This window comes from Tenrec ecaudatus, chromosome 1, assembly GCF_050624435.1.
Source record: "Tenrec ecaudatus isolate mTenEca1 chromosome 1, mTenEca1.hap1, whole genome shotgun sequence".
Lineage (NCBI taxonomy): Eukaryota > Metazoa > Chordata > Mammalia > Afrosoricida > Tenrecidae > Tenrec > Tenrec ecaudatus.
Genome location: NC_134530.1, coordinates 259134422 through 259155850, shown reverse-complemented (window position 1 = coordinate 259155850; position 21429 = coordinate 259134422). Strand labels below are relative to the sequence as shown.

The following is a 21429-nucleotide window of genomic DNA, read 5'->3' as shown; positions in this document are numbered from 1 at the left end:
CATCTTTCTCCTGTGGAACACAGCTGACTAGTAGGAAGGAGCAACACTGAGTGCTTCATCTCTGCAAATTTAATGAAAGGGTCGGGAAAGGCAGTCACCCTCAGGAGTGGGAGCCATGACCTCAGGGGTCTTAAGAGGGTAAGCCCACAGACTTCTGAGCTTCAAAGAGTCAAATCTTCAGCGACTGCAATTTAGAAATGCAAGGGTGATGGGACTGGATGTGCTACCCATAGCTGAGGTGGCTGGGCTGCCATGCCACGAGGCAGGAGACTGGTACTTGCTTGGCCTAGCAGAACGGATGAAGCCACTATGTAGCTGGACTGGAATGGGGCCAAGGGAATGGAACCCCCATCCTAGGGTGCCTGGAGGACAGAGCCCGTGTCACAGGGGCTCCATGGAGCTTTCTGGGAAGCTGACCTCAGTTCTTCGCAACGCTGAAACAACTGACATGGCAGAAGCACTTTTTTTTTTAGATCCAAGTAACTGTTAAGAGGGAAGGGCAAGTTTCAGATGTTACAGTCTCAAAAAGCACATGCTATCTCTGTAAAGCATGCAGGGCTGCATGGCAGGGGCTGTGGGAAAGTTTGCGACCGAAAAGGCCTTTACAGGGGAGCGTGGAAAAACACCTGGAAGGAATAACGGAACAGGAGCATTCGGAACTGAGAGCAGGTAATCCCAAGAGTGAGCGGGCTGCACAGGCACACGGTGCGTGAGGCCCCCACCCGGGACGAATCTCACCCTCTGCTTGTAGAGCACACCTGAATAAAAGAAGAGAGCAAGCTGGCCTGCTCCCAGTCTGCTATTTATCCCCTCGTACCCCCACTGGCGGGGGAGGCATGCTTGAGGGTATTGGCTGATCTTATCCGCTTAGGCGCACCCGTGTGATGTCATGTCACCGGTGTCTAGTCTGAAGGCCCAGGTGTACCTCCCACTTGGGCCTAGGTGACTTAGTCTGAGCATGCTAAGTTCTGGATTTTCCCATAGGCCTCTAATTGGTGTGCCTGGTTTCTTTGCAACCCCTTTTATTGGCCCTGCCAGCCGATTTCCGCTAGGGCAGCCATTCAGGAAGACAGCCCCCCTTTATTTCTGATTTAGCAACCTGGCATCCACATACGAACCCAGGGCGTGGAGGGCAGGACCATTGCCTAGATCAGTGGTTCTCAACCTTCCCAATGCCAAGACCCTTTAATACAGTTCCTCAAGTGGTGGTGACCCCCAACCATAAAATTATTTTCGTTGCTACTTTATAACTGTAATTTTGCTGTTAAGAATCATAAAGTAAATATCTGATATGCAGGATGTATTTTCACCATTACAAATTGAACACAATTAAACATTATTAAAGCATAGTGGTTAATCACAAAACAGTATGTAATTACATATTGTGAAATATTTATGTTTTCTGATGGTCCTGGGAGACCCCTGTAAAAGGGCTGCTTGAAACCCACCCCCCAAAGGGTTCACGACCCACCGGTTGAGAACCGCTGACCTATATGGACTCAAGAGAACAAAGAGCTGATGTAATTTGTTCTGCTGGGTTTTGATTTGTTTGGGGCCCATTAGCCCTGTTTTCCTCCATTTTTTCTCATTTGTAATTAAAATGTCTACCTTGTGCCTGCTTTACCACTGTATTTTGGAAACAGATAATTTATGTTATAGATTCACAGATGAATAAGAACTTTGATGCAAGATGGAATTTGGAGTTAGAGTTGACTTCAGACTTTTGGATGATATGATGGAGTGAAATTGCTTTGTATGTGGCTAGGTTATGATTTGGGGTGGGAGGTGGGGGACAAAGAATGGAATGTCATGGGTTGAATTTCATCCCTCAAAATATGTGCCATGCGAGCTCTTTGTATCCTTGTTAGTTTGTAATATCTCTTTTAGAAAAAGGTAAAGATTTCTGTTTAGTACCCCAAGCGAGAAGAGAGGTGAGGTTGCCGAGAGTCACCATTGTCCATCAACTTGTGTATAAAGTGGGACACCAGGAGCCTTGGCTTCTTTGTCTACTCTTTGTAAGATGGGAGAAAGTACATCATTGACATCCAGCTCTGCTCAGTCCTATTAAATCCGAAAGAAAGTTGTGAAATAGTTGCCAACAAAGGGCTAGGAACCCGACAAGAGCAACATCTCAGAGCTGCTTCCTACTGCCATGAACAGAAGGGAAAGAGGCTTTGTTGAAAGGCCCTTCTGAAATCAGCCTCACGGGAGAATGAAAACCAAGCCAACAGAGATATAGGAATATCATGAACGAAAGAGCTGTAAGAGTAGACAAAGGGATACCGAACTCAGGGAGCAAAAAGTCGGGAGGGCTGTGAGGAGCAATAGGGAAGACGAGAGCCGAGCCTCAAGGATACTTAGGCTCTGAACAACAATGGGCAGGTCAACATGCTAGCATCAGGCACGTGGGGATGACAAGGTCACGTGTTCTCTGACTGAGCACTGTGTAGCAAGCTACAGTCGAGACATGGCAGATTGAGAAGCGACAAGACAGGCTCTTGTGGTTTTGTAAATTTATGATGAACTCTGGGTGACTGATGTGGTGCTATGGAAGTTGAATCTTGGATGACAAAAGGTATTTGGCCCTTGAAAGATTTGGAGGAAGAGCTAAGTAAGCAAGGGTAACAGTTACATGAAGAAGTCCAGGACTGGAGGATCTAATGGCAGTTTGGAGTGTGGTGTCGTAGATGCGAAGGTCACTTGTACACAGTTTTGTGGTGAATGTAAGACACTCAGATTGCACTGTGGGTACAATGCAAAGATATGGCCCTAATTTAAGTAAGACATTAAAAGGGTCAGGTTAAGATATATTTAGGAATAACAATAACCTAGTTTGGGAAAAGAAAAACATATGAACACAAAAGTAGTAAAGCTAAACAAGAGCAATTATGGTGGTAAAAGGCTTCAAAAGATTAAAGTGACTGTGATTTCAGACTGTAGTCCCAGAAATGCTATTAATTTTAGGACGGAGGTTTTTAATTTATATTTTGCATCACTATAATTATCACCACTTGATATAAATACTGTATTATAGAGACCAAAGATGTATAAACGGTAAGCAACTTTGTTACCATCTAACAAAAACACGACACAATAAAAACAAAAGCTTCTTAAAGCGACTGCGTAGAAGAATGAAGACTAGGCCAAACGGGTGGACAATTCATCTGTGGAGTTCTATCTCTATGGCCCCAAATCCTCTGTACCGAATGAATACTTTGTCAGACTCCAGTAGACTAATTCCATATGTACTCTGCATTACTTTATAAAAAGAAATAACTACCTGATCCATCAAAAAGTTTATTTGATTCAGCAAGCAATAGTTATTTTTAAAAGATACATCATGAAGCGATTTAAGCAACTGTCATCTGATATCACAAAGAGAATGCTGGAACTCCTGTCAGTCATCCTTCTGTAGTTTAGTGTTCGTTGCTAAATTACTATAATAATTGTACTCCTACACACTTTCATTCTATCTTTCACCTTTATAGAATCCATAATTGGGTCTTCCTTAGAAGTGACCACATTTCTTACATATATATTTTTGATGACAGTTACAGGTCATTGCATAAACCTGTCATTCAGAGACATTCTATTATATGTATACAGTACAGACATATCATACGAAACAAGTATTTATTACTAACGTGATCGCTTATTATACGGTATATAATTAATTATTCTGTTTTTTAAGAATATCTTTCAAACCATTAAGTATTAATAATAACAAATGTACTAAATTCTAAGTTATCAAAGATGCTAAGCTCATAAAAAGTTAAAAGCAAACTAATCCCCACACTTCTATAAATATAAGAAAGATCTGAATAAAAAGAAATGTATGTTAAGCATATAGGAATGGAAACACCTCCTTCCCCCACCCCCTTTTACTCCAGAAGCACTAGCCTAACCTTAGGGGACTTCAGCAACTTGAAATTTCTTACCTGTTGGAGGCAGGCAATCTTTCCAATCAAAACAGCCTGCGTAGATTCCAGGCTCCAAGGAGCCCACAATGGAATCTGCTTTCAGCTCAATATAATTTTCAAAGAGCCTTTGGTCTAATTCTTTCAGCGAAGTCATGCTAACCTAAGAAAACATAGTAATGAAGAATTTTATGTATTTCCTATTTGTGTAAAATACTATCAATAGAAAATACTTTCATGCATTTATAATTATGGTAAAAATACATACAACAAAATAATCAATTCTACAGTTTCTACATGTAATTCAGTAACAATGATTTTGTAATTATTTACAATTAATTTTGTAACAATAATTTTGAGCATCCTTTTGTATAAACATTCTCTGAATTATTTTATCATAATTAATATAAGCCCAATGCCCTTACTTAAGTGTATTTAAATATATGTATCAAGCTTTCTATAAGAATATCTTTATTTATTTATAAGCAAAAAAGACCCTCTAATCACAGCTTTTTTATAGGATTAAAAAAACAACAACAGCAACAATAGCATAATATTAAGGTTTCTTTCAATAAACCTTTATTTCTATAGAGTAAAAGAATTGTAAATATTAAATGGTAGAGCCAGTGAACTACAATAAAACAAATTATTTAAAATAATGCAACTGTGTTTACTCATAGAAATGTATTTTTATTAATTATTATTGATGGGGGAAAAAAGCCTTATTCTAGGAGGATGAACACCCAAATGCATCTCTCTTTCCTTCTTCCTTCAGTTATAACGCTGCTGAACCAAGTGAAAGGACGACTGTGGCCTGGGGATGGCGATGTGTGGCGAGGCTCAGGGTTCTATGGTAAGTCCAGTACACAGAAGAGACACAGGGCTCTGCCTTCCACAGGTAAAAGGAGAGACTGGGATACTGTATTCGAACAGAGTGACATCACTGCAGGTGCTCCCCCACCATGTGGACTCCAGGTGGTAGTTGGAGCAGAGAAGAACTGAGGTGGTGAGCATCAGCCTCATGCAAGTTTGCCCTTATTTTGCTGGCATTCAAGAGGACAAGAAGTTGCAGCATGAGTAGGTTGAGTTCTGAGCTTTGAGCGAACAAAGAGTGTAGAGAGTATGTGTGGGGGGTTGGGGGGGTCCACGGGTCCCATTGTTGCCACTGCACACAGGACACCCCTTCTCTCTACTTCAGATCTGAGTTTCAACTGACTGGCAATAAAAAGTAAGTACACATCCAAGGGAGTAGTACAGTTGCTATAGGGATATCAATTGACCAGTGAAATTCAGCTATGGAAGAGACAGACAACCATTTTAGCAACAAAAAAAAAGGGAAAACTATGAAAGGAAATTACAGTACAACACAAGATAAAACTTTATGTATATGTAACATATAATTTCCAAGGTCTACAGTGGAGTACATTAAGTAGGGGAACTGCTGGTTACTATAGAGATTAACATCAAAATGCATTTAAAAAGGCAGAGTGATGAAAATATGAAAGCAGACTTAGAAGATAGATCTACAAGCTCCAATATGCAAAAAGTAGCTCAGTAGCAGTTAGAGAACCAGTAATAATTAAACAAGTAATACAAAAACATATAACTGTATTTTTAAAAATCTGACACTAAACGTTGAAATAGGCACACTAAATTCCAGGCCAGACTGATGAGACACATCTAGATGAATCCAGGTTAGTTTATAATTTATAAATTAATAATAATAATAGAAAAAATATTTCCAGCTCCATGTCAACAAACTTTTTCCTGTAAGAAGGAATCACCGACAACACAATTTTTAGCTGCAACCTAAGATTAATGACTTACTACAGGCTACTATTGGTTACTACCATGAAGGAAATATAACCCAAGAAGTCTATATTTAGCCAGTATGTCATTCACTTAAAATACTTAAAAATACTATTTTATGCAAAATTTCAAAGTTATCTCCCACATAAACTGGAAAGTGGTCTGACTTGAAAACAAATAATGAGATGGATGAAAGTGAAGAACTGAAGAAAGCAGTGGCAGGAAACAGAGTGAGTGCTCTCTGAGTTCCTCCTGATAAAGAAGAGTTGTTGAAAGGGGACATATGCTAAAAGAGAAATCTGAGCAAGATTCTAGAATGACAATGAAAATACAACAAATCAAAAGTTACATGATGAAAGTTATAGTTATCACTTAAAAAAGAAACATTCTTAAAGAGGTTTGAAACAAATAATTTCATTGCAGATAGCTATGCGAAAAGACAAAGTCAAACCTAGAAACGATGTTTGGTAAAAGGTTAGCAGAAAAAAATAGGTCTTCAACAAGATGGGATGCTCCACCACAGGAACAATGGGCTCACAAATAGCAACCATGATAACAGTGGTGCAGGACCAGGCAGTATTTCATTCTGTTGTACGCAGGGTTGCTTTGAGTCAGAAGTAGTTTGATGGCATCTAATGCCAAATTAGTCAGAACTAATTTGATGGCATCTAACACCTTTCGTGGTATAAGAAAACCCAACAAATTAGAAAGAGAAGAGAAATTTTGAAATATGATGCAAGGTATTTATGAAAATTAATAGCACACACATTTCAATAAAGAAAAATGGACAGTTATCACTACTGTTCTGGATTATGCTAGAAGTTCTAGCCAGAGCAATTCGGCAGGAAAAGAAATAAATGGTTCCAAATTTGGAATGAGAGAACTAAAACAATCCATTCTCATGGAAGACATTGTACATACACGGAAAATTCCAATGATTCTATAAGAAAGGGACAGAGGCAATAAATGAACTCAGTAAAGTTGAAGAGTAGAGTCTTCTGTAGAAACAGGATGGGAGAACATATCTGGGAACTATGCATCTGATAATGATTTAATATTCTGAATATAGAAAAACTCCTATGACTCAAAAACAATCTAATTTTAAAAATGAGTGGGACTTTGAAAGGCATTTCTCTAAAGAAGATATACAAATGACCAATAAGCACATGAAAAGATGCTCAAAGTAATTAAAAGCAGAGACATTTAAAACAAAAACCACAATGAGATACCATTTCATCCCTCTTAGCATGGCTATTATCAAAAACTTCGAAAAAAACTATTGGCTGGATGTGAGAAACCGAAACACTCATTCACTGTTGTGAGAGAAAGTAAAATGTCTGTTTCAACCCATGTGAGAAACACTTTAGCAGTTATCAAAAGGATGCATAGAAAATTATCATAGGATCTAACAATTCCACCTACATTTTCAAAGTGAAAAGGCTTGAAATGCAGCAACTCGGTTAGTTCCTTGCACACCAGTTTCTTTCTTTATATCATTATTCAGAAAGAGCAACAGGTGTAAACAGCTCAAGGGTCCATCATAAATAAATACAAAACTAAAATGTGGTGCGCGCACGCGCGCGCACACACACACACATATATAGAAATAAAATGGGAATATTAAAAAACAATACATTTCAAACCAATTGCAGTCAGGTTGACAACTGAAAGCAACTCTAAGGGAAAAGTCGAACTTCCCCACAGGCTATAATGTGTATGGTAGCAAACTGCCACCTACTCAATCCGAACTTGACCTTTCAGTTTGCGGTCAATCACTTCATCACTACAAGCTCCTCGGTGAGATTAATTACAGCATTCCATTAATCACACAACGGGCAACAAAATGAATGTAATTAATGGAATACTGAGCTACACTCAATGAATATGGCCCTTCCAGCCATACTCCCTTATGTGATATATTACAATTCTAGATTTCATACACCTGTGGCTAAAGTTCCACTTTGGAGGGCATTAACAGCTAACAATCAGAAATAGTTTTAGATTAAGGTCTGACTTTATCGAAGGTGTGAGTAGTCAGACCACACACACTCTGCTGGTTACCGATACTTACAGAGGATGTAAGGAATTATATGTTACAGCTCAGAGGAGAAAGAAAGCCGCTTCTTTCTTGAGTAGCCTGGGAAAAAGCCTGGTTGATGAAGATGAGTAGGAGGCCAATGCCCACTGGAAACATCTTGCCAGATGCCCCAGTTCATATGTACCGTATACACTCGAGTATAAGCCGACCCGAATATCAGCCAAGGCACCTAATTTTACCACAAACACTGCATTAACAATGTGCTGAAAAGCTCGGCTTATACGCGAGTATATACTATACATAAATAAGAAACAGTCCAGGAATGGAGACCAGATTATTATGTTTGGGTGAAATCTGAGTGCATCATATAACTCCTACCAAATGACCTTTCCCTCCATGAGTCTGGTAAGAAGGTGGGGGAAGGTACTGATAGGTTTCCCCTGTGAGTAATTGTGACCAGGATTCCTCGCAAAACCAGCCTGCTGTGTGTAAAATGAGCGCACTGACAAGTAGGCGGTGTGACTTAATCACAGGCACGCGGCAGCCAGGTCTCTGGCCCAGCATCTGCCTTCCTCCTGCCTCACATCTGACTTTGCACTGAATGACAACCGCCACTGCGACATCTCGGATTTTTGTGGGTTCTGTGTGAGGCGCGCAGTGATTCGCAGACCCAGACTGTGAAGGCGCATACTCAAGGGAGCAGTGGGAGGAAATGGAGCAGATTATCCATGTTGGGCCGTGATCTGCATGGTTGGCAGTTTGAAACCACAGCAGCTCCTCAGGAGAAAGACTGGGCTTTCTACTCCCGTAAACAGTTAGTCTCAGAAACCCACAGGTGCCGCTATGAGTCAGCAGTGACTCAATGGTAGTAACTTTGGTTATCATCTTACATATTTTTTAGCACAATTAAAAAAGAGAGAAGGATAGTCTAACAATGTAGAAAGAATTGATAAATTCCTAAGAAATACAACTTTCTGAAAATGGCAGAAATAGTTCTGTAGTTACTAAATAAATTACGTGCATGGTGAGAAAAAAGTTTTCACAGAGTGAAAATTTCAGACCATGTGATTTCACTAGTGAATGTAAGGAAAAAATTTTATTACACTCATATTTTTCCAAGACTAGAGACTGAAAAAGCACTTCTTTTAACCTTGATAAGGTTACAAGAAACTGTAAGACTGCAAGAAAACTACAGATCAAGACTCCATGAAAACAGACTTAAGAATCCTAACAAATGATTGGCAAATCGAACCTATAAATAAATTGAGTATTTTATATAAAAAGTATGATTCATCCCAGGAATGAAAAATCAGTATAAAGTATGATCATCAAAGTAATTCACCATATTAATACCATACATAAGGGAAAAAGTGGTCAATTTAACAGATTAAAAAATACAATTGACTGTAACATAGTTTCATAATAAAAGTCTAGTTAATGAAGAATAGAAGCTAATCAATCCTCTGGGGTCAGCACAGTACAATTTGCTGAAGATACGTCAAGAAGGGTTACAGCAGTACGTCTACTGGGAAGTTGTAAATTCAAGTGGATTCAGAGGACAAATGGAGCAAGGGGTCTTTTTGCTGATATCAGCTCTCGGCTGAAAGCAGAGAATACCTCAAATATGTTTACCTGTGTTTCACTGATTGTGTGGATTATTAAAAAAATTAGGGATAATCTTGAAAATGGGAATCCAAGAACACTTTCCTGTGCTCATGCACAGAGAAAAGACAACAGGTCTTAGAGCAGTATCTGAGGGTTTTACATGAGGAATGCACTCTGCATGCTGAGCAAATAACCCGAGAAAATGGATTATAAAAGCAAATCAAAATGTATTAATTACTACTAGGGTTCTAGTTACTATACACACTAGTTTTTTTTTTCCCCACGTAAATGTGTTTAAACACGTCTCTGCAAACACTGGATGGCTGAAATCAAGTTCTTTCAATCATATGAGGGTGTCGCCAAGGAAAGTACAATCTCAACAGTGATTTCTGAGAGGACATGCTGGGCCAGTGAAGCTCAAGAGAGGTTAAAGATCCAAGATGGTATGCAAAGCAGATATGCAATGCAGACTCTTTAAAACCCAGACCTAAGAAACCACGTGCAATGGATATGCCTGCCAATTCTGGAACACCGAGTTTTGAAGGAAAGGATAACGAAGTACATCTAATGCCAGTTTGAAGGCAGTGAACAAAGAGGCAAAAGCAGTGGTGATTTGCAAACCCTCCTAGCAGAGTGCAGCCATTGCAAGCTGTTTCAAGCAGCCTTCTGCTTGTGGCAGGAACCAGATAACCAGCGCCACTCGTCCAAGACGGCAATAACCTTGGTGTGCTGCTATTTTTTAATTTGCATTTTTCTTTTTTCAACTTAGCTCTTCCTCCTCTTCTACCTTTTATCCCCTTGCAAAAATTTTTTTCTAATCCCACAAAGCAGAGGCTCTAACCTCAAAGTTTCAACAGCATCGGTGCCCCCAAATAAACCTACTGACTGAAAATAAGAGAACAGAAGCATCAATTTATAAACACTGACAGCTACAAAGTAGAGAGGGGGAAAAAAAGGACTAAGTAGTATAGTTATAGAACTGGCAAATGGAGAGGAAGTCAATATGATATGAAGATTGAACAAGCTGCTTGAAATTTGGGAAGATAGTAAAAAATTACAGCATTGTTTCAAAACAATAAAACTCATTGAAATAAAAAGTAATATAAAGATATAGAAAACAATGCAATAGCAATAGAGGAAGTGATAAAAACCTGTAAATATTATGAAGCCAACAGAGAATATAGAACCATCACCACCACCAAAATAAGCAAACAAAAACCCACATCAAAATGACAACAGAAATTCCGGTTGATATTTTCACTCAGGATAAAGTTACTAAATGTAGAAGTGCAGAGAGAGAGAAGAATAGATAAAAGCACATCCTTCAATCTCTTACAACAGGCTTCTTTAGACACAAAAACCAAAATAAGCTAAAAGTCAAAGGATAGAAAAACATGTGACAAGCAAGTAGCAACCAAAAAAGGGAAGGAGTGGTAATATTAATTTCCCAAATTAGATTTTTTGGGAAACATCAGCAAAATAGAAAAGGAAGGACATTAAACAATGATGAAAGAGTCAATTCAACAAAATACATAACCACAAGAACATCTATGCACCCAACGAAAGAAATGTATACATCAAACTTTAATAGACATGAAAAGAGAAACAGCTAAATAGACAACAGAAATATACTCAGAAAAGACACAGTGTACTAAACAACACAATCAACAAATAGACATAGAAAATAAATATAGAGCAGTCTGCCATACAAGAGAACAATACACATTATTTTCCAGTGCCCACGTACAATTCTTCAGAATAGACTACATCTTAGGTCACAAGACAAGCTTCAAAAATTTAACAATGAAATACCATAATGCATCCACTCAAATTGCCCTACTCTACAAGTAGGAATTTACAAGAGGAAAAATAAACAACACTTGAAACTGTATAGTATCCTCCTTAAATACTACTGGGCAACAGAAGAAGCCAACAATGAAACAAAGAATACCCTAACAATGAAATTTAAAATTTTCTAGAATTAAACAAGATTGGAAAAACAACATCCAGAATCACTGGGGAACAAAAGCAGTGGTTAGGACCATTTATAGCACAAACTTAGATCAACACAATGGTCAAAGTCTCTTGAATAAATGATGCTGGCAAAACTGGATATATATTTGTAGAAAAATAAAGCATTATCCATATCTCTTATGATAGATGGATTAAAGACCTAAATGTAAAGCCTAAAATTATAAAGACCATCCAGGAAAAATTCAGGGACCCTAAAACAGTATAAATACACAATCAATATCAATCGTATCAAAAACCACAGAAATACTTTGAGGACTGTGAGCCTGGTCAAGTCATGGTATTTTTAATCATCTCATATGCACATGTAAAGTTGGACACCAAATAATGATGATTATAGAAGAATTATATATTTGAATTATGGTGCTGGCCAAGAATACTGAAAGTACCATGGACCGCCAGAAGAACAAACAGATCTGTCTTGGAAGAGGTAAAACTAGTACGCTCCTTGGAAGAATGGTGAGACTTCATCTGATGTATTTTGGATACGTTACTAAGAGAGATCAGTCACTGGACAAGGATCTAAAGTTTGTTAAAATAAAAAGTCAACAAAAAAGTGTCGGCCCCTCAGTGAGATGAACGGAAATCAATAGCAGGAACAATGAACTGAAATATAACAATCGTGAGGGTTGCATAGGGACAGGCAGTGTTTCAGGCTGTGGTGCACAGGACCGCTATGAGTTACAGTCAACGGCAGTAGTGGCTTTGCTTTCTTGGGTTTATACAGCTACAATAATCAAAATAGCCTGGTACTGATAGACATGCAGGCTGTACAAATATGTATGAAAGAATATCCAAAGCTATGCCTATATATGTACACATGTATATTGCCACATGACCTCCCTCACCTACTGTGCATACATATTTACCTGAATATCAACTAGCTATTGTTTATAATTACTGTTGTTGCAGGTTCATATGTGTTATACCATCTACCATCGCTTTCCTTTATTCTGGCATACTTTTCAGTATCTTCCTCTACCTTGGTCACAAGATATTGACTTTTACCTTCTTTTTTTTTTTTAACAATTTATTGGGGCTCATTCAATTCTTATCACAGTTCATACATATACATACATCAATTGTATAAAGCACATCTGTACAGTCTTTGCCCTAATCATTTTTTCTCCTCTTTTCTTTTTTTACATTTTATTAGGGTCTCATACAACTCTTATCACAATCCATACATATACATACATCAATTGTATAAAGCACATCCATACATTCCCTGCCCCAATCATTCTCAAGGCATTTGCTCTCCACTTAAGCCCCTTGCATCAGGTCCTCTTTTTTTTTTCCCCTCCCTCCCCTTTCCCCTATGTATTGTCTTTCTCTCTACCGAATTAACACCTGTGTATTATTTAATGCCGAACACTTCTCTGTTCATTTGTCATACTGTGGTGGCGGGTATGGTGCTATGATGCTGGGAACTGTGTCACTGGTATTCCAAATACCAGTAGGGTCACACATGGTGAAAGGTTTCAGCAGAGCTTCTAGACTCAGAACAGAATACGAAGAAGAAAGAGAGGAGTCTACTTCAGAGAGATTAGCCACTTAAAGCCCAATGAATTGCAGCAGTACATCATCTGACATACTGCCGAAGGATGAGTTCCTCCTGTTGGAAGGCATTCAAAACACAACTGGAAGAGCTGCCTCCTCCAAGTAGAGTCCACCTTGATGACGTGTTAGAGCAAACCTCTGGAACTTTCATTTGCTAAAAGGTATGACTCAAAATGAAAAGAAACAACTGCAAACATCTGAATGTGGATGGAATGAAACATGAATCCAAGAAAACAATCACAATTATATGCAGAATATGGAAGGTATGAAATATGAATCTAAGAAAATAATCACAATTATACTCAGAATATGGACTGTATTAAATAGGAATCTAGGAAATGATGTCCAAGTGGTACAGTCGTTATGAGTTGGGCTGTAATCCACATGGTTGGCAGCAGCTCCATGGGAGAAAGATGGCTTTCTACTCTTGTAAACAGTTACCATCTTAGAAACCCATTGGTATGTGTGTGTGTGGGGGGGGGTTCTCTCTGAATCAGCATTGACTCAATGTCAATGACAGAAAACTGGAAGGAATAAAAAATTAAATAGAACACATACAGATAGATATCCTAGGCATTAGTGATCTGAAGTGAACCGAACTGAGTCAAACAATTGTATTACTTCCCACACTGAAAATGATTAAATTGAAGAGGAACAATATATCACATTCATCGGCAAAAAGAACATTTCAAGAGCTATCTTGAATAATGCTGTCTGATAAGATACTATTTAAGTTCCAGTTAATACAACTGTTATTCACTTGTTATACAACTGTTATTGTACCAGTCAATGACAAATAAATAGAATTTACCAACTTCTTTAGACTAAAATTGATTAAAAATGAAATCAAGATACGTTGATAATTACAAGTGATTGGCCTTTCTGACATGATTGCTGATGACAAAATGGGTGCATAAGCAAATGTGGTGAAGAAAGCTGATGGTGCCCAGCTATTAAAAATATACCATCAGAAGTCTTAAAGGCTTGAAGTTAAACAAGCAGCCTTTGAGAATGATGAGGGCAATGAATGTATAAGTGTGCTTTACACAACTAATGTATGTATGTATTGTGATAAGAGTTGTATGAGCCCCAATAAAATGATTTAAAAAAAAATCCCAAAACAAACAGCCATCTAGCGGGTAAGCAACAAAGCCCACTTGGAAGAAGCACACCAGCCTGTGTGATCATGACGTGTTAACAGGATCAGGTATCAGGCACCAGTAGACCCAAAAGAAACAAACATATCAATGCGAACAAGGCGGGTGGAGCAGAGACCCAAAGTCCATCTGTAGACAATTGGACATCCCCTTACAGATGGGTCACAAGTAAGGGACCCGCCTACCAGGCTACAGTTTAGCACTGATAAAACAAACAACATTCATCTAGCTCTTTAAAGCCCCCCACCCCAATATCATGACCCCAGTTCTATCTTACAAATCCGCAACACCAGAGCATGTACACTGGTACAGATAAGAGCCCTAGACACATGGGATCCAGGACAGATAAACCCCACAGCAACAATAATAGGAGTAGAGAGACCAAGAGGATAGGGGAAAGGTGGGGGAGAAAGGGGCAACTGATCGAAATCACTGACATTTAACCTGCCTCCTCTCTCCCCCCCATTTGGGGGGACAAATAGAAACATGGGTGAAGGGAGAGAGCGAATGGTTTAAGATATGAAAACATTAATAATTTATAATTTATCAAGGGTTCATGAGGGTGGGAAGAAAAATAAGAGGAGCTGATACCAAGGGCTCAAGTAGAAAGAAAATGTTTTGAAAAGGCTGATAGCAACATAGGCACAAATGTTAGAGCCCCCAATAAAATGATTTATTAAAATTTAAAAAAATATTGGTGATTGGAATGTGAGAGTTGGAAACAAAGCGGAAAGACCAGTAGTTGGAGTACATGGCTTTAGTGATAGAAACGAAAGCTGGAGATCATATGTTAGCATTTTGCAAGATCGGTGACTCTTAATTAAAAATACTTTACACAACATAGATGGTGACTACACATGTGGCCCTTGCCAGATGAAATACACAGGATCAGCCTGAGAAGAGAGACTGACTGTGGAACAAACCATCGGTTGTGCATATGCTCTACAATCTGGAGGAGAAAATAATGGGATCAATGCTTCAGTGGGACGTGGGAGAGGGAGAAGCAGGGGAAAGTAAGTGGCTGTTAACAAACCCAGGGACAAGGGAACAAAAAGTGATCTAAAATCGATGGTGAGGAGGGCGTAGGAGGCCTGGTAGGGCTTGATCAAGGGCAATGTAACTGAGAGGAATTACTGAAACCCAAAAGAATGCTGAAGATGATAGTGGAACAAGAGGAAAGTAAAAGGAAATAGAGAAAAGAACTAGGAGGCAAAGGACATTTATAGAGATCTAAATACAGGCATATACATATATGAAAATAGGGAAATAGATTTATGCACATATATTTGTAGGTTTGGAATTAAGGTAGCAGATGGACATTGGGCCTCTACTCAAGTGCCCTCTCAATGCAAGAACACTTTGTTCTAATAACCTGTCATTCCATAATGGTCACCTTCCCAACATGATCACTGAAGACAAAAGTGGGAGCATAAGCAAATGTGGTGAAGAAAGCTGATGGTTCCTGGCTATCAAAAGACATTGTATCTGGGGTCTTAAAGGCTTGAAGATAAACAAGTGGTCATATAGCTGAGAAGCAACAAAGCCCACATAGAAGAAGCACACCAGACTGTGAGATCATGAGGTATTGATGGGATCAGGTATCAGGCAAGTAAGACCCAGAATAACAATCATATTATTGTGAATGAGGGGGAGTACGGAGTGGAGACTCAAAGCCCATCTGTAGGCAATTGGACATCCTCCTACAGAAGGGTCACGGGGAGGAGATGAGCCAGTCAGGGTGCAGTATAGCACTGATGAAACATACAACTTTCCTCTAGTTCTTTAATGCTTACCCACCCCACTATCATGACCCCAATTCTGCCTTACAAATCTGGCTAGACCAGAGCATGTACACTGGTACAGATGAGAGCTGGAAACACAGGGAACCCAGAACAGATAACCCCCTCAAGACCAATATTTAGAGTAACTATACCAGGAGAGTAAAGGGAAGGTGGGGGGGGGGGGAGAGAAAGTGGTAACCAATCACAAGGATCTAAATTATGTACATTATACATCATATATACATTATAAAGGGGATGAACAAAAGAAAAGTGAAGGGAAACATCGGTCAGTGCAAGACATGAAAAAGTAATAATAATTTATAAAAAATCAAGGGTACATGGAGGGAAGGTGAGGGAGGGAGGGGGGAAAATGAGAAGCTGATACCAAGGCCTCAAGTAGAAAGAAGATGTTTTGAAAATGATGACGGTAATTAATGTACAAATATGCTTGACACAATGGATGGATGTATGGATTGGGATAAGAGTTGTACGAGCCCCCAATAAAATGATTTTTTAAATGTGCATATGCAAATTTAGGTTGGATCTGGAGAAAATGAAAACAAATCCATAAAGTTCCATGGACTGCCAAAAGAACGAAAAAATGCACCTTGAAAAAGGTACAGAAAAGAGGAAGTCAAGATGGATTGCCACAATGCTCAAACATACAACTGTGAGGATGGAGCAGGACCAGGCAGTGCTTTGTCCTGTTGTACATAAGGTCAATATGAGTCAGGTTTCAACAAACTGAGACAGTGCTGGAGGTACTCGCTGGTCTATGTCAAGAAAGTTGGCCAACTGACGGACAGAGATCCATTTCTGTGCCCATTCCAAAGGATAGTCATTCAACAGCATGTAGAATTTATCAAATGATATGATTCATATCACATGCAAGTCAACTTTTGTGAAAGATAACTGAAAAATAATTTCAACAATACATTGATAGAGAGCTTCCAGAAACTCAATCTGGATTCAGAAGAGGATGTGGAATAAGGGATACCACTGAAGATGGCATATGAACCTTGGCTGAAGGACTATCCGAGAAATGTTTACTAGTATATTATTGGCCATACAAAAAAGTTGTGTTGATGACAATAAACTATGGGGAAAATTTGAGGAAAAGAAATTCCAGAGCACTTTTTTGTGCTCAGGAAGAATGAGTACATAGACTAGGCATGCATGGTGTAAAATCAGGAAAGTTGTATGTCAAGGTTGCATCCTTTCACTATAACTCAATCTGTGCTCAACAAGTAATCCAAGAAAGTGTACTACATGAAGAAGAAGGTGGCATCAGGATCAGAGGAATGATCATTTATAGCCTGAGATAAGCAGGTGACCAAACCATGCTTGCTAGAAATGAAGGGAACTTGAATCATTTACTGATGAACATCAAACACTACAGCCTTCAGGATGCGTGCAACTCAATGTAAAAAAAAAAATCCTTACTTCTGGATCAAGAGACAACATCATGAAAAACAGAAAATATTGGTTACCAAGTATTCCGTTTTACTTGAATCCACACTCAATATTCATGGAAGCAGTAATCTAAAAATCAAAATAAGGCCCCAGATGCTATCTTTTGATAGCTGGGCACCATCAGCTTTCTTCACATTTGCTTATGCATCCATTTTGTCTTCAGCAATCATATCAGAGAAGGTGAGCATCACAGAGTGCCGTGTTAGTAGAACAAATTGTTCTTGCTTTGAGGGAGTACATGAGTGGGGGCCCAATGTTCATCTGCTACTGTAATAGTTTATAAATAAATATATGTATATATATCTATTCTGTCATTGTACATAAATGTATTTACATATATGTATTTATATATATGTGCATGTGTATATGTCTGTATTTAGACCTCTATAAATGTGCTATGCCTCCCAGTTCTTTTCCTCTATTTCCTTCCATCCCACTATCAAGTTTGGCCTTCATTTGGGTTTTGGTAATTCCTCTTGGCTACTTTGCCCTTGATCGAGCTCCCTAAGCATCCTATGCCCTCCTTGCCATCAATTTTAGATCACTTATTCTTCCCTTGCTCCTGGGTTTGTTGGCACACCCCCTTTTCCTCCATCTCTCCCTCTCCTGTGTCCCCCCCACTGGTCTCATTGTTCTCTCCTCCAGATTGTTCATCCCACCTATCTTGGCCAGATAGACATGTATTGACAATAATACTCACAAAAAAAAAGCACAGCAAAACACAACGAAAAAAGAAGATAAAAAAGCATCCATCTAGCTCAGAAGCAACAAAACCCACGTGGAAGAAGCACACCAGCCTGTGTGATCATGAGGTGTTGATGGGATCAGGGATCAGGCATCAAAGATCCAAAATAAAATGAACAAAAAGCATAGCAATGGGCATGAGGGGAAGGGCAGAGTGGAGACCCAAAGCCCAACAGTAGTCAATTGGACACCCCCTAACAGAACGACCACAAGGAAGCGAAGAGCACCGATGAAACGCACAACCTTCCTCTGGTTCTTTATTGTTTCCCACCTGTACTCCCCCACTCCCATGACCCCAACTCTATCTCACAAATCTGGCTAGAACAAAACATGTATACTAGTACTAACAAGCGCTCGCAACACAGGGAATCCAGAACAGATAAACCCCTCAGGACCAATAAGGGGAGCAGTGACACCAGGAGGGTAAGGGTAGGGGGTGGAGTAAGGAGGAAGCGATCACAATGATCAACGTATGGCCCCAATGCCAGGGGGATCGAGAGCATAAAAGTAGGTGAAATGAGACAGCAGTCAGAGTAAGACATGAAAAAAAAAAGAGGAAGAATTTACAAATTATTAAGGAAGCACAGGGGAAGGGGAGGGATGGAGGGAGGGGCAAAAAAGGAGGAGCTGATGCCAGGGGCTCAAGTAGAAAGAAAATGATTTGAAAAAGATAATGACAACATATAAGTACAGATGTGTTTGACAAAATGGATATATGTATGGATTGTATTAAGAGCTGTAAGAGTCCCCAATAAATGATTTTAAAAAGTCAAAGTAGACTGCATTGGACAACTACGTTGCAAAGGGCTTCTTTACCGTGTTAAAGAGGTACTCTTGACAAAAGGCATGGTATTTGCAATGGCCTCATATGCGAGTGATGGGAAAGCTACACAATGCATAAGGGAGACCACAGACCAATCTGTGCATATGAATTACGGTGTCAGTGAAGTACATCAAAAGTTTGGACTGTCAGAAGAACAAGCAAATGTGTCTTGGAAGATATACATCCAGGTTGTCCAGTAAAACTTCATTTCATGAATTTGAGACATCTTTATCAGGAGAGACCAAAACCGAAAAGCAGTTTGATACTTCATTCACCCGATGAAGGACATTTAGATTAGGTCTATATTTTGGGTATTGTGAATAATGCTATGATGAAGATAAGTATACATACAACTATTAGTCTCACAGTCTTATGTCTCTAGGATCTCTAGTTAGCAATGGGGTTGCTGGATTGTATGGTATTTCTAGAGTTAGCTTCTTAGGAAAACACCATGCTGTTGTTCACAGTGGTTGTGCCATTTTGCAGTTCCACCAACAGTGTGTAAGAGCTGCCAGTTCCCCATAGCCTTGTAACATTTGTTGTTCTCTGTTGCTTTGTTTTTTAATCAATGTTATTATTGCCTAAGTGAGATGATATCTCATCACGGTTTTGATTTGCATCTCTCTGTGGCCCTGAAGTCTTAAGTCACAACATTTCTCATCAGGATGATTAATGTTTATGAAAAGGCAGGAAAGCAAGAGAGCCACCCACTCAACATTTTCATTCTTGGAAAAAAGAAAAAAGAAAGGCACTACAGTTCATGAACTATAGCATCATTTGTAAAAATATATCATGCAATTCATTAACAGTACATGTTGATTCTTAAGATTAACAAGATCTTTATCTTTCTTATTCACTGCATTGAGAAAAATGTCGTGACATTAAAAGGTAGTTCTAACATAGTTTTACTTAGAAATCTGATAAACCATGTCCCAGAAATCTAACAATTAGTGATAATATGGTTAGCTTCCTTCCCCCCACCCACATTTTTGCTTACTTTAAAATGATAGAAACAATAAAACTATAGCACAAGCTTACACTGCCCCCTGAAAAAAACAACATCCTATTTATTTCAAAAGATTGTTTTAATGCAACCTTGCTATTGCCAGAGGAGAGCAGGTGTTTGTTTAGGTAGGGTAGTCAGGGTTCTATAGCTATTGCCAGCCACTTCAATGTGCACACATGTGTGCCTACAGGAAGTACAACAGAACCATCATCGTGGTCACACAAAAAGGCAGAGGAGTGTGAAGGAGCAGGTAAAGGGAAGACGTTTTCTGTAGACTCCAAAAGTGTGCAGCTGGCTGTGTCTAAAAGGTATAACCCAACGGAGTCATATCAGATGATTCTTAAAGATTTGGGTGTGATGCTTTTTTTCACTTTTTGACAGCTTAGGTGGGGGGCTAAAAAATTTGAGCATTGTGAAACAGTTGCCAAAGAGATACAAAGAAGGAATTCAAAGAGTAAGTCAAAGTGAGTTATGAGAACGGAGGTTATTCTTCAAAGACAAAGTGAAGTGAAGTGAAGGTGGGAAAGAAAGTACAGGTGTGGCTAATTGGGTGTGTGAAGGGGTGTGGCTACTTGGGTGTGTGAAGGGGTGTGGCTAATTGGGTGTGTGAAGGGGTGTGGCTAATTGGGTGTGTGAAGGGGTGTGGCTAACTGGGTGTGTGAAGGGGTGTGGCTAATTGGGTGTGTGAAGGGGTGTGGCTAATTGGGTGTGTGAAGGGGTGTGGCTAATTGGGTGTGTGAAGGGGTGTGGCTAATTGGGTGTGTGAAGGGGTGTGGCTAATTGAAAAGCAAAAGAAAGAGGAAACAGAAGGAAAAGCCTGGAAACTAAGTCGGCAAAACAGCCAACTGGCCCATTAAACATTAATTTACTTACTTGTGTGATTTTTTCTATTCCCTGGAAGCTGTGCTTTTCAAATTGTTCTGTTATATTTAAGAAGGTGTGACGTTCTAGATAGCAGCAATTACTCAGGACTATTAAAAGCCGTTGTTCCTAGAAGCAAAACAAATATTGAGAAACTTATAATAAGTTGAATACATAGCAAACAACACTAAGACATTGAATTTAATTATTACATCTTGCTATTTAATTGACAGTCAATGTTTGCATTCTTGAATGCTTCTTTTCCTATAGTACCATAGGGAGAAGCATAATAAAATTCTATAATTCTTCTCATTGTTCTCTGATACATACTAAACCTAAGGGACAAATAAATGATCGCTTTGAAATCTAACAGCTGCATGGAAAACAGAGTGATATAGTTAACCAGCTGTTCTTACAAAAGGATTTAACTTTATTGATCATTCTACTTAATATTCATTCAAACCAAAAGATTGTTAAGTGGATATTTATTTTTAAATAATTAATTTTATGGAACATGTAAGAATAATTTTTAAATAGTTAGAGGTTTTTGTAACTTGGATATTATGCTCAAAAACCAAACGCACCACTCATCGCATCAACTCATTGCAACCCAAGAGGGCAGGG

General features: G+C 39.0%; 1 protein-coding gene across 3 annotated transcripts in view; it reads right to left on the bottom strand.

The window, feature by feature from the left end:
* EXOC2 (exocyst complex component 2) overlaps window positions 1–21429 on the bottom strand; it is a 226874-nt gene that overhangs the window by 60447 nt on the left and 144998 nt on the right. For all 3 annotated transcript variants that reach the window (XM_075531652.1, XM_075531658.1, XM_075531654.1), the window contains exons 22-23: window positions 20818–20934; window positions 3939–4080 (exon numbers count right to left, since the gene is read on the bottom strand). In XM_075531652.1, coding sequence (XP_075387767.1) covers window positions 3939–4080; window positions 20818–20934 — 259 coding nt within the window. The remainder of the gene's footprint in view (window positions 1–3938; window positions 4081–20817; window positions 20935–21429) is intronic.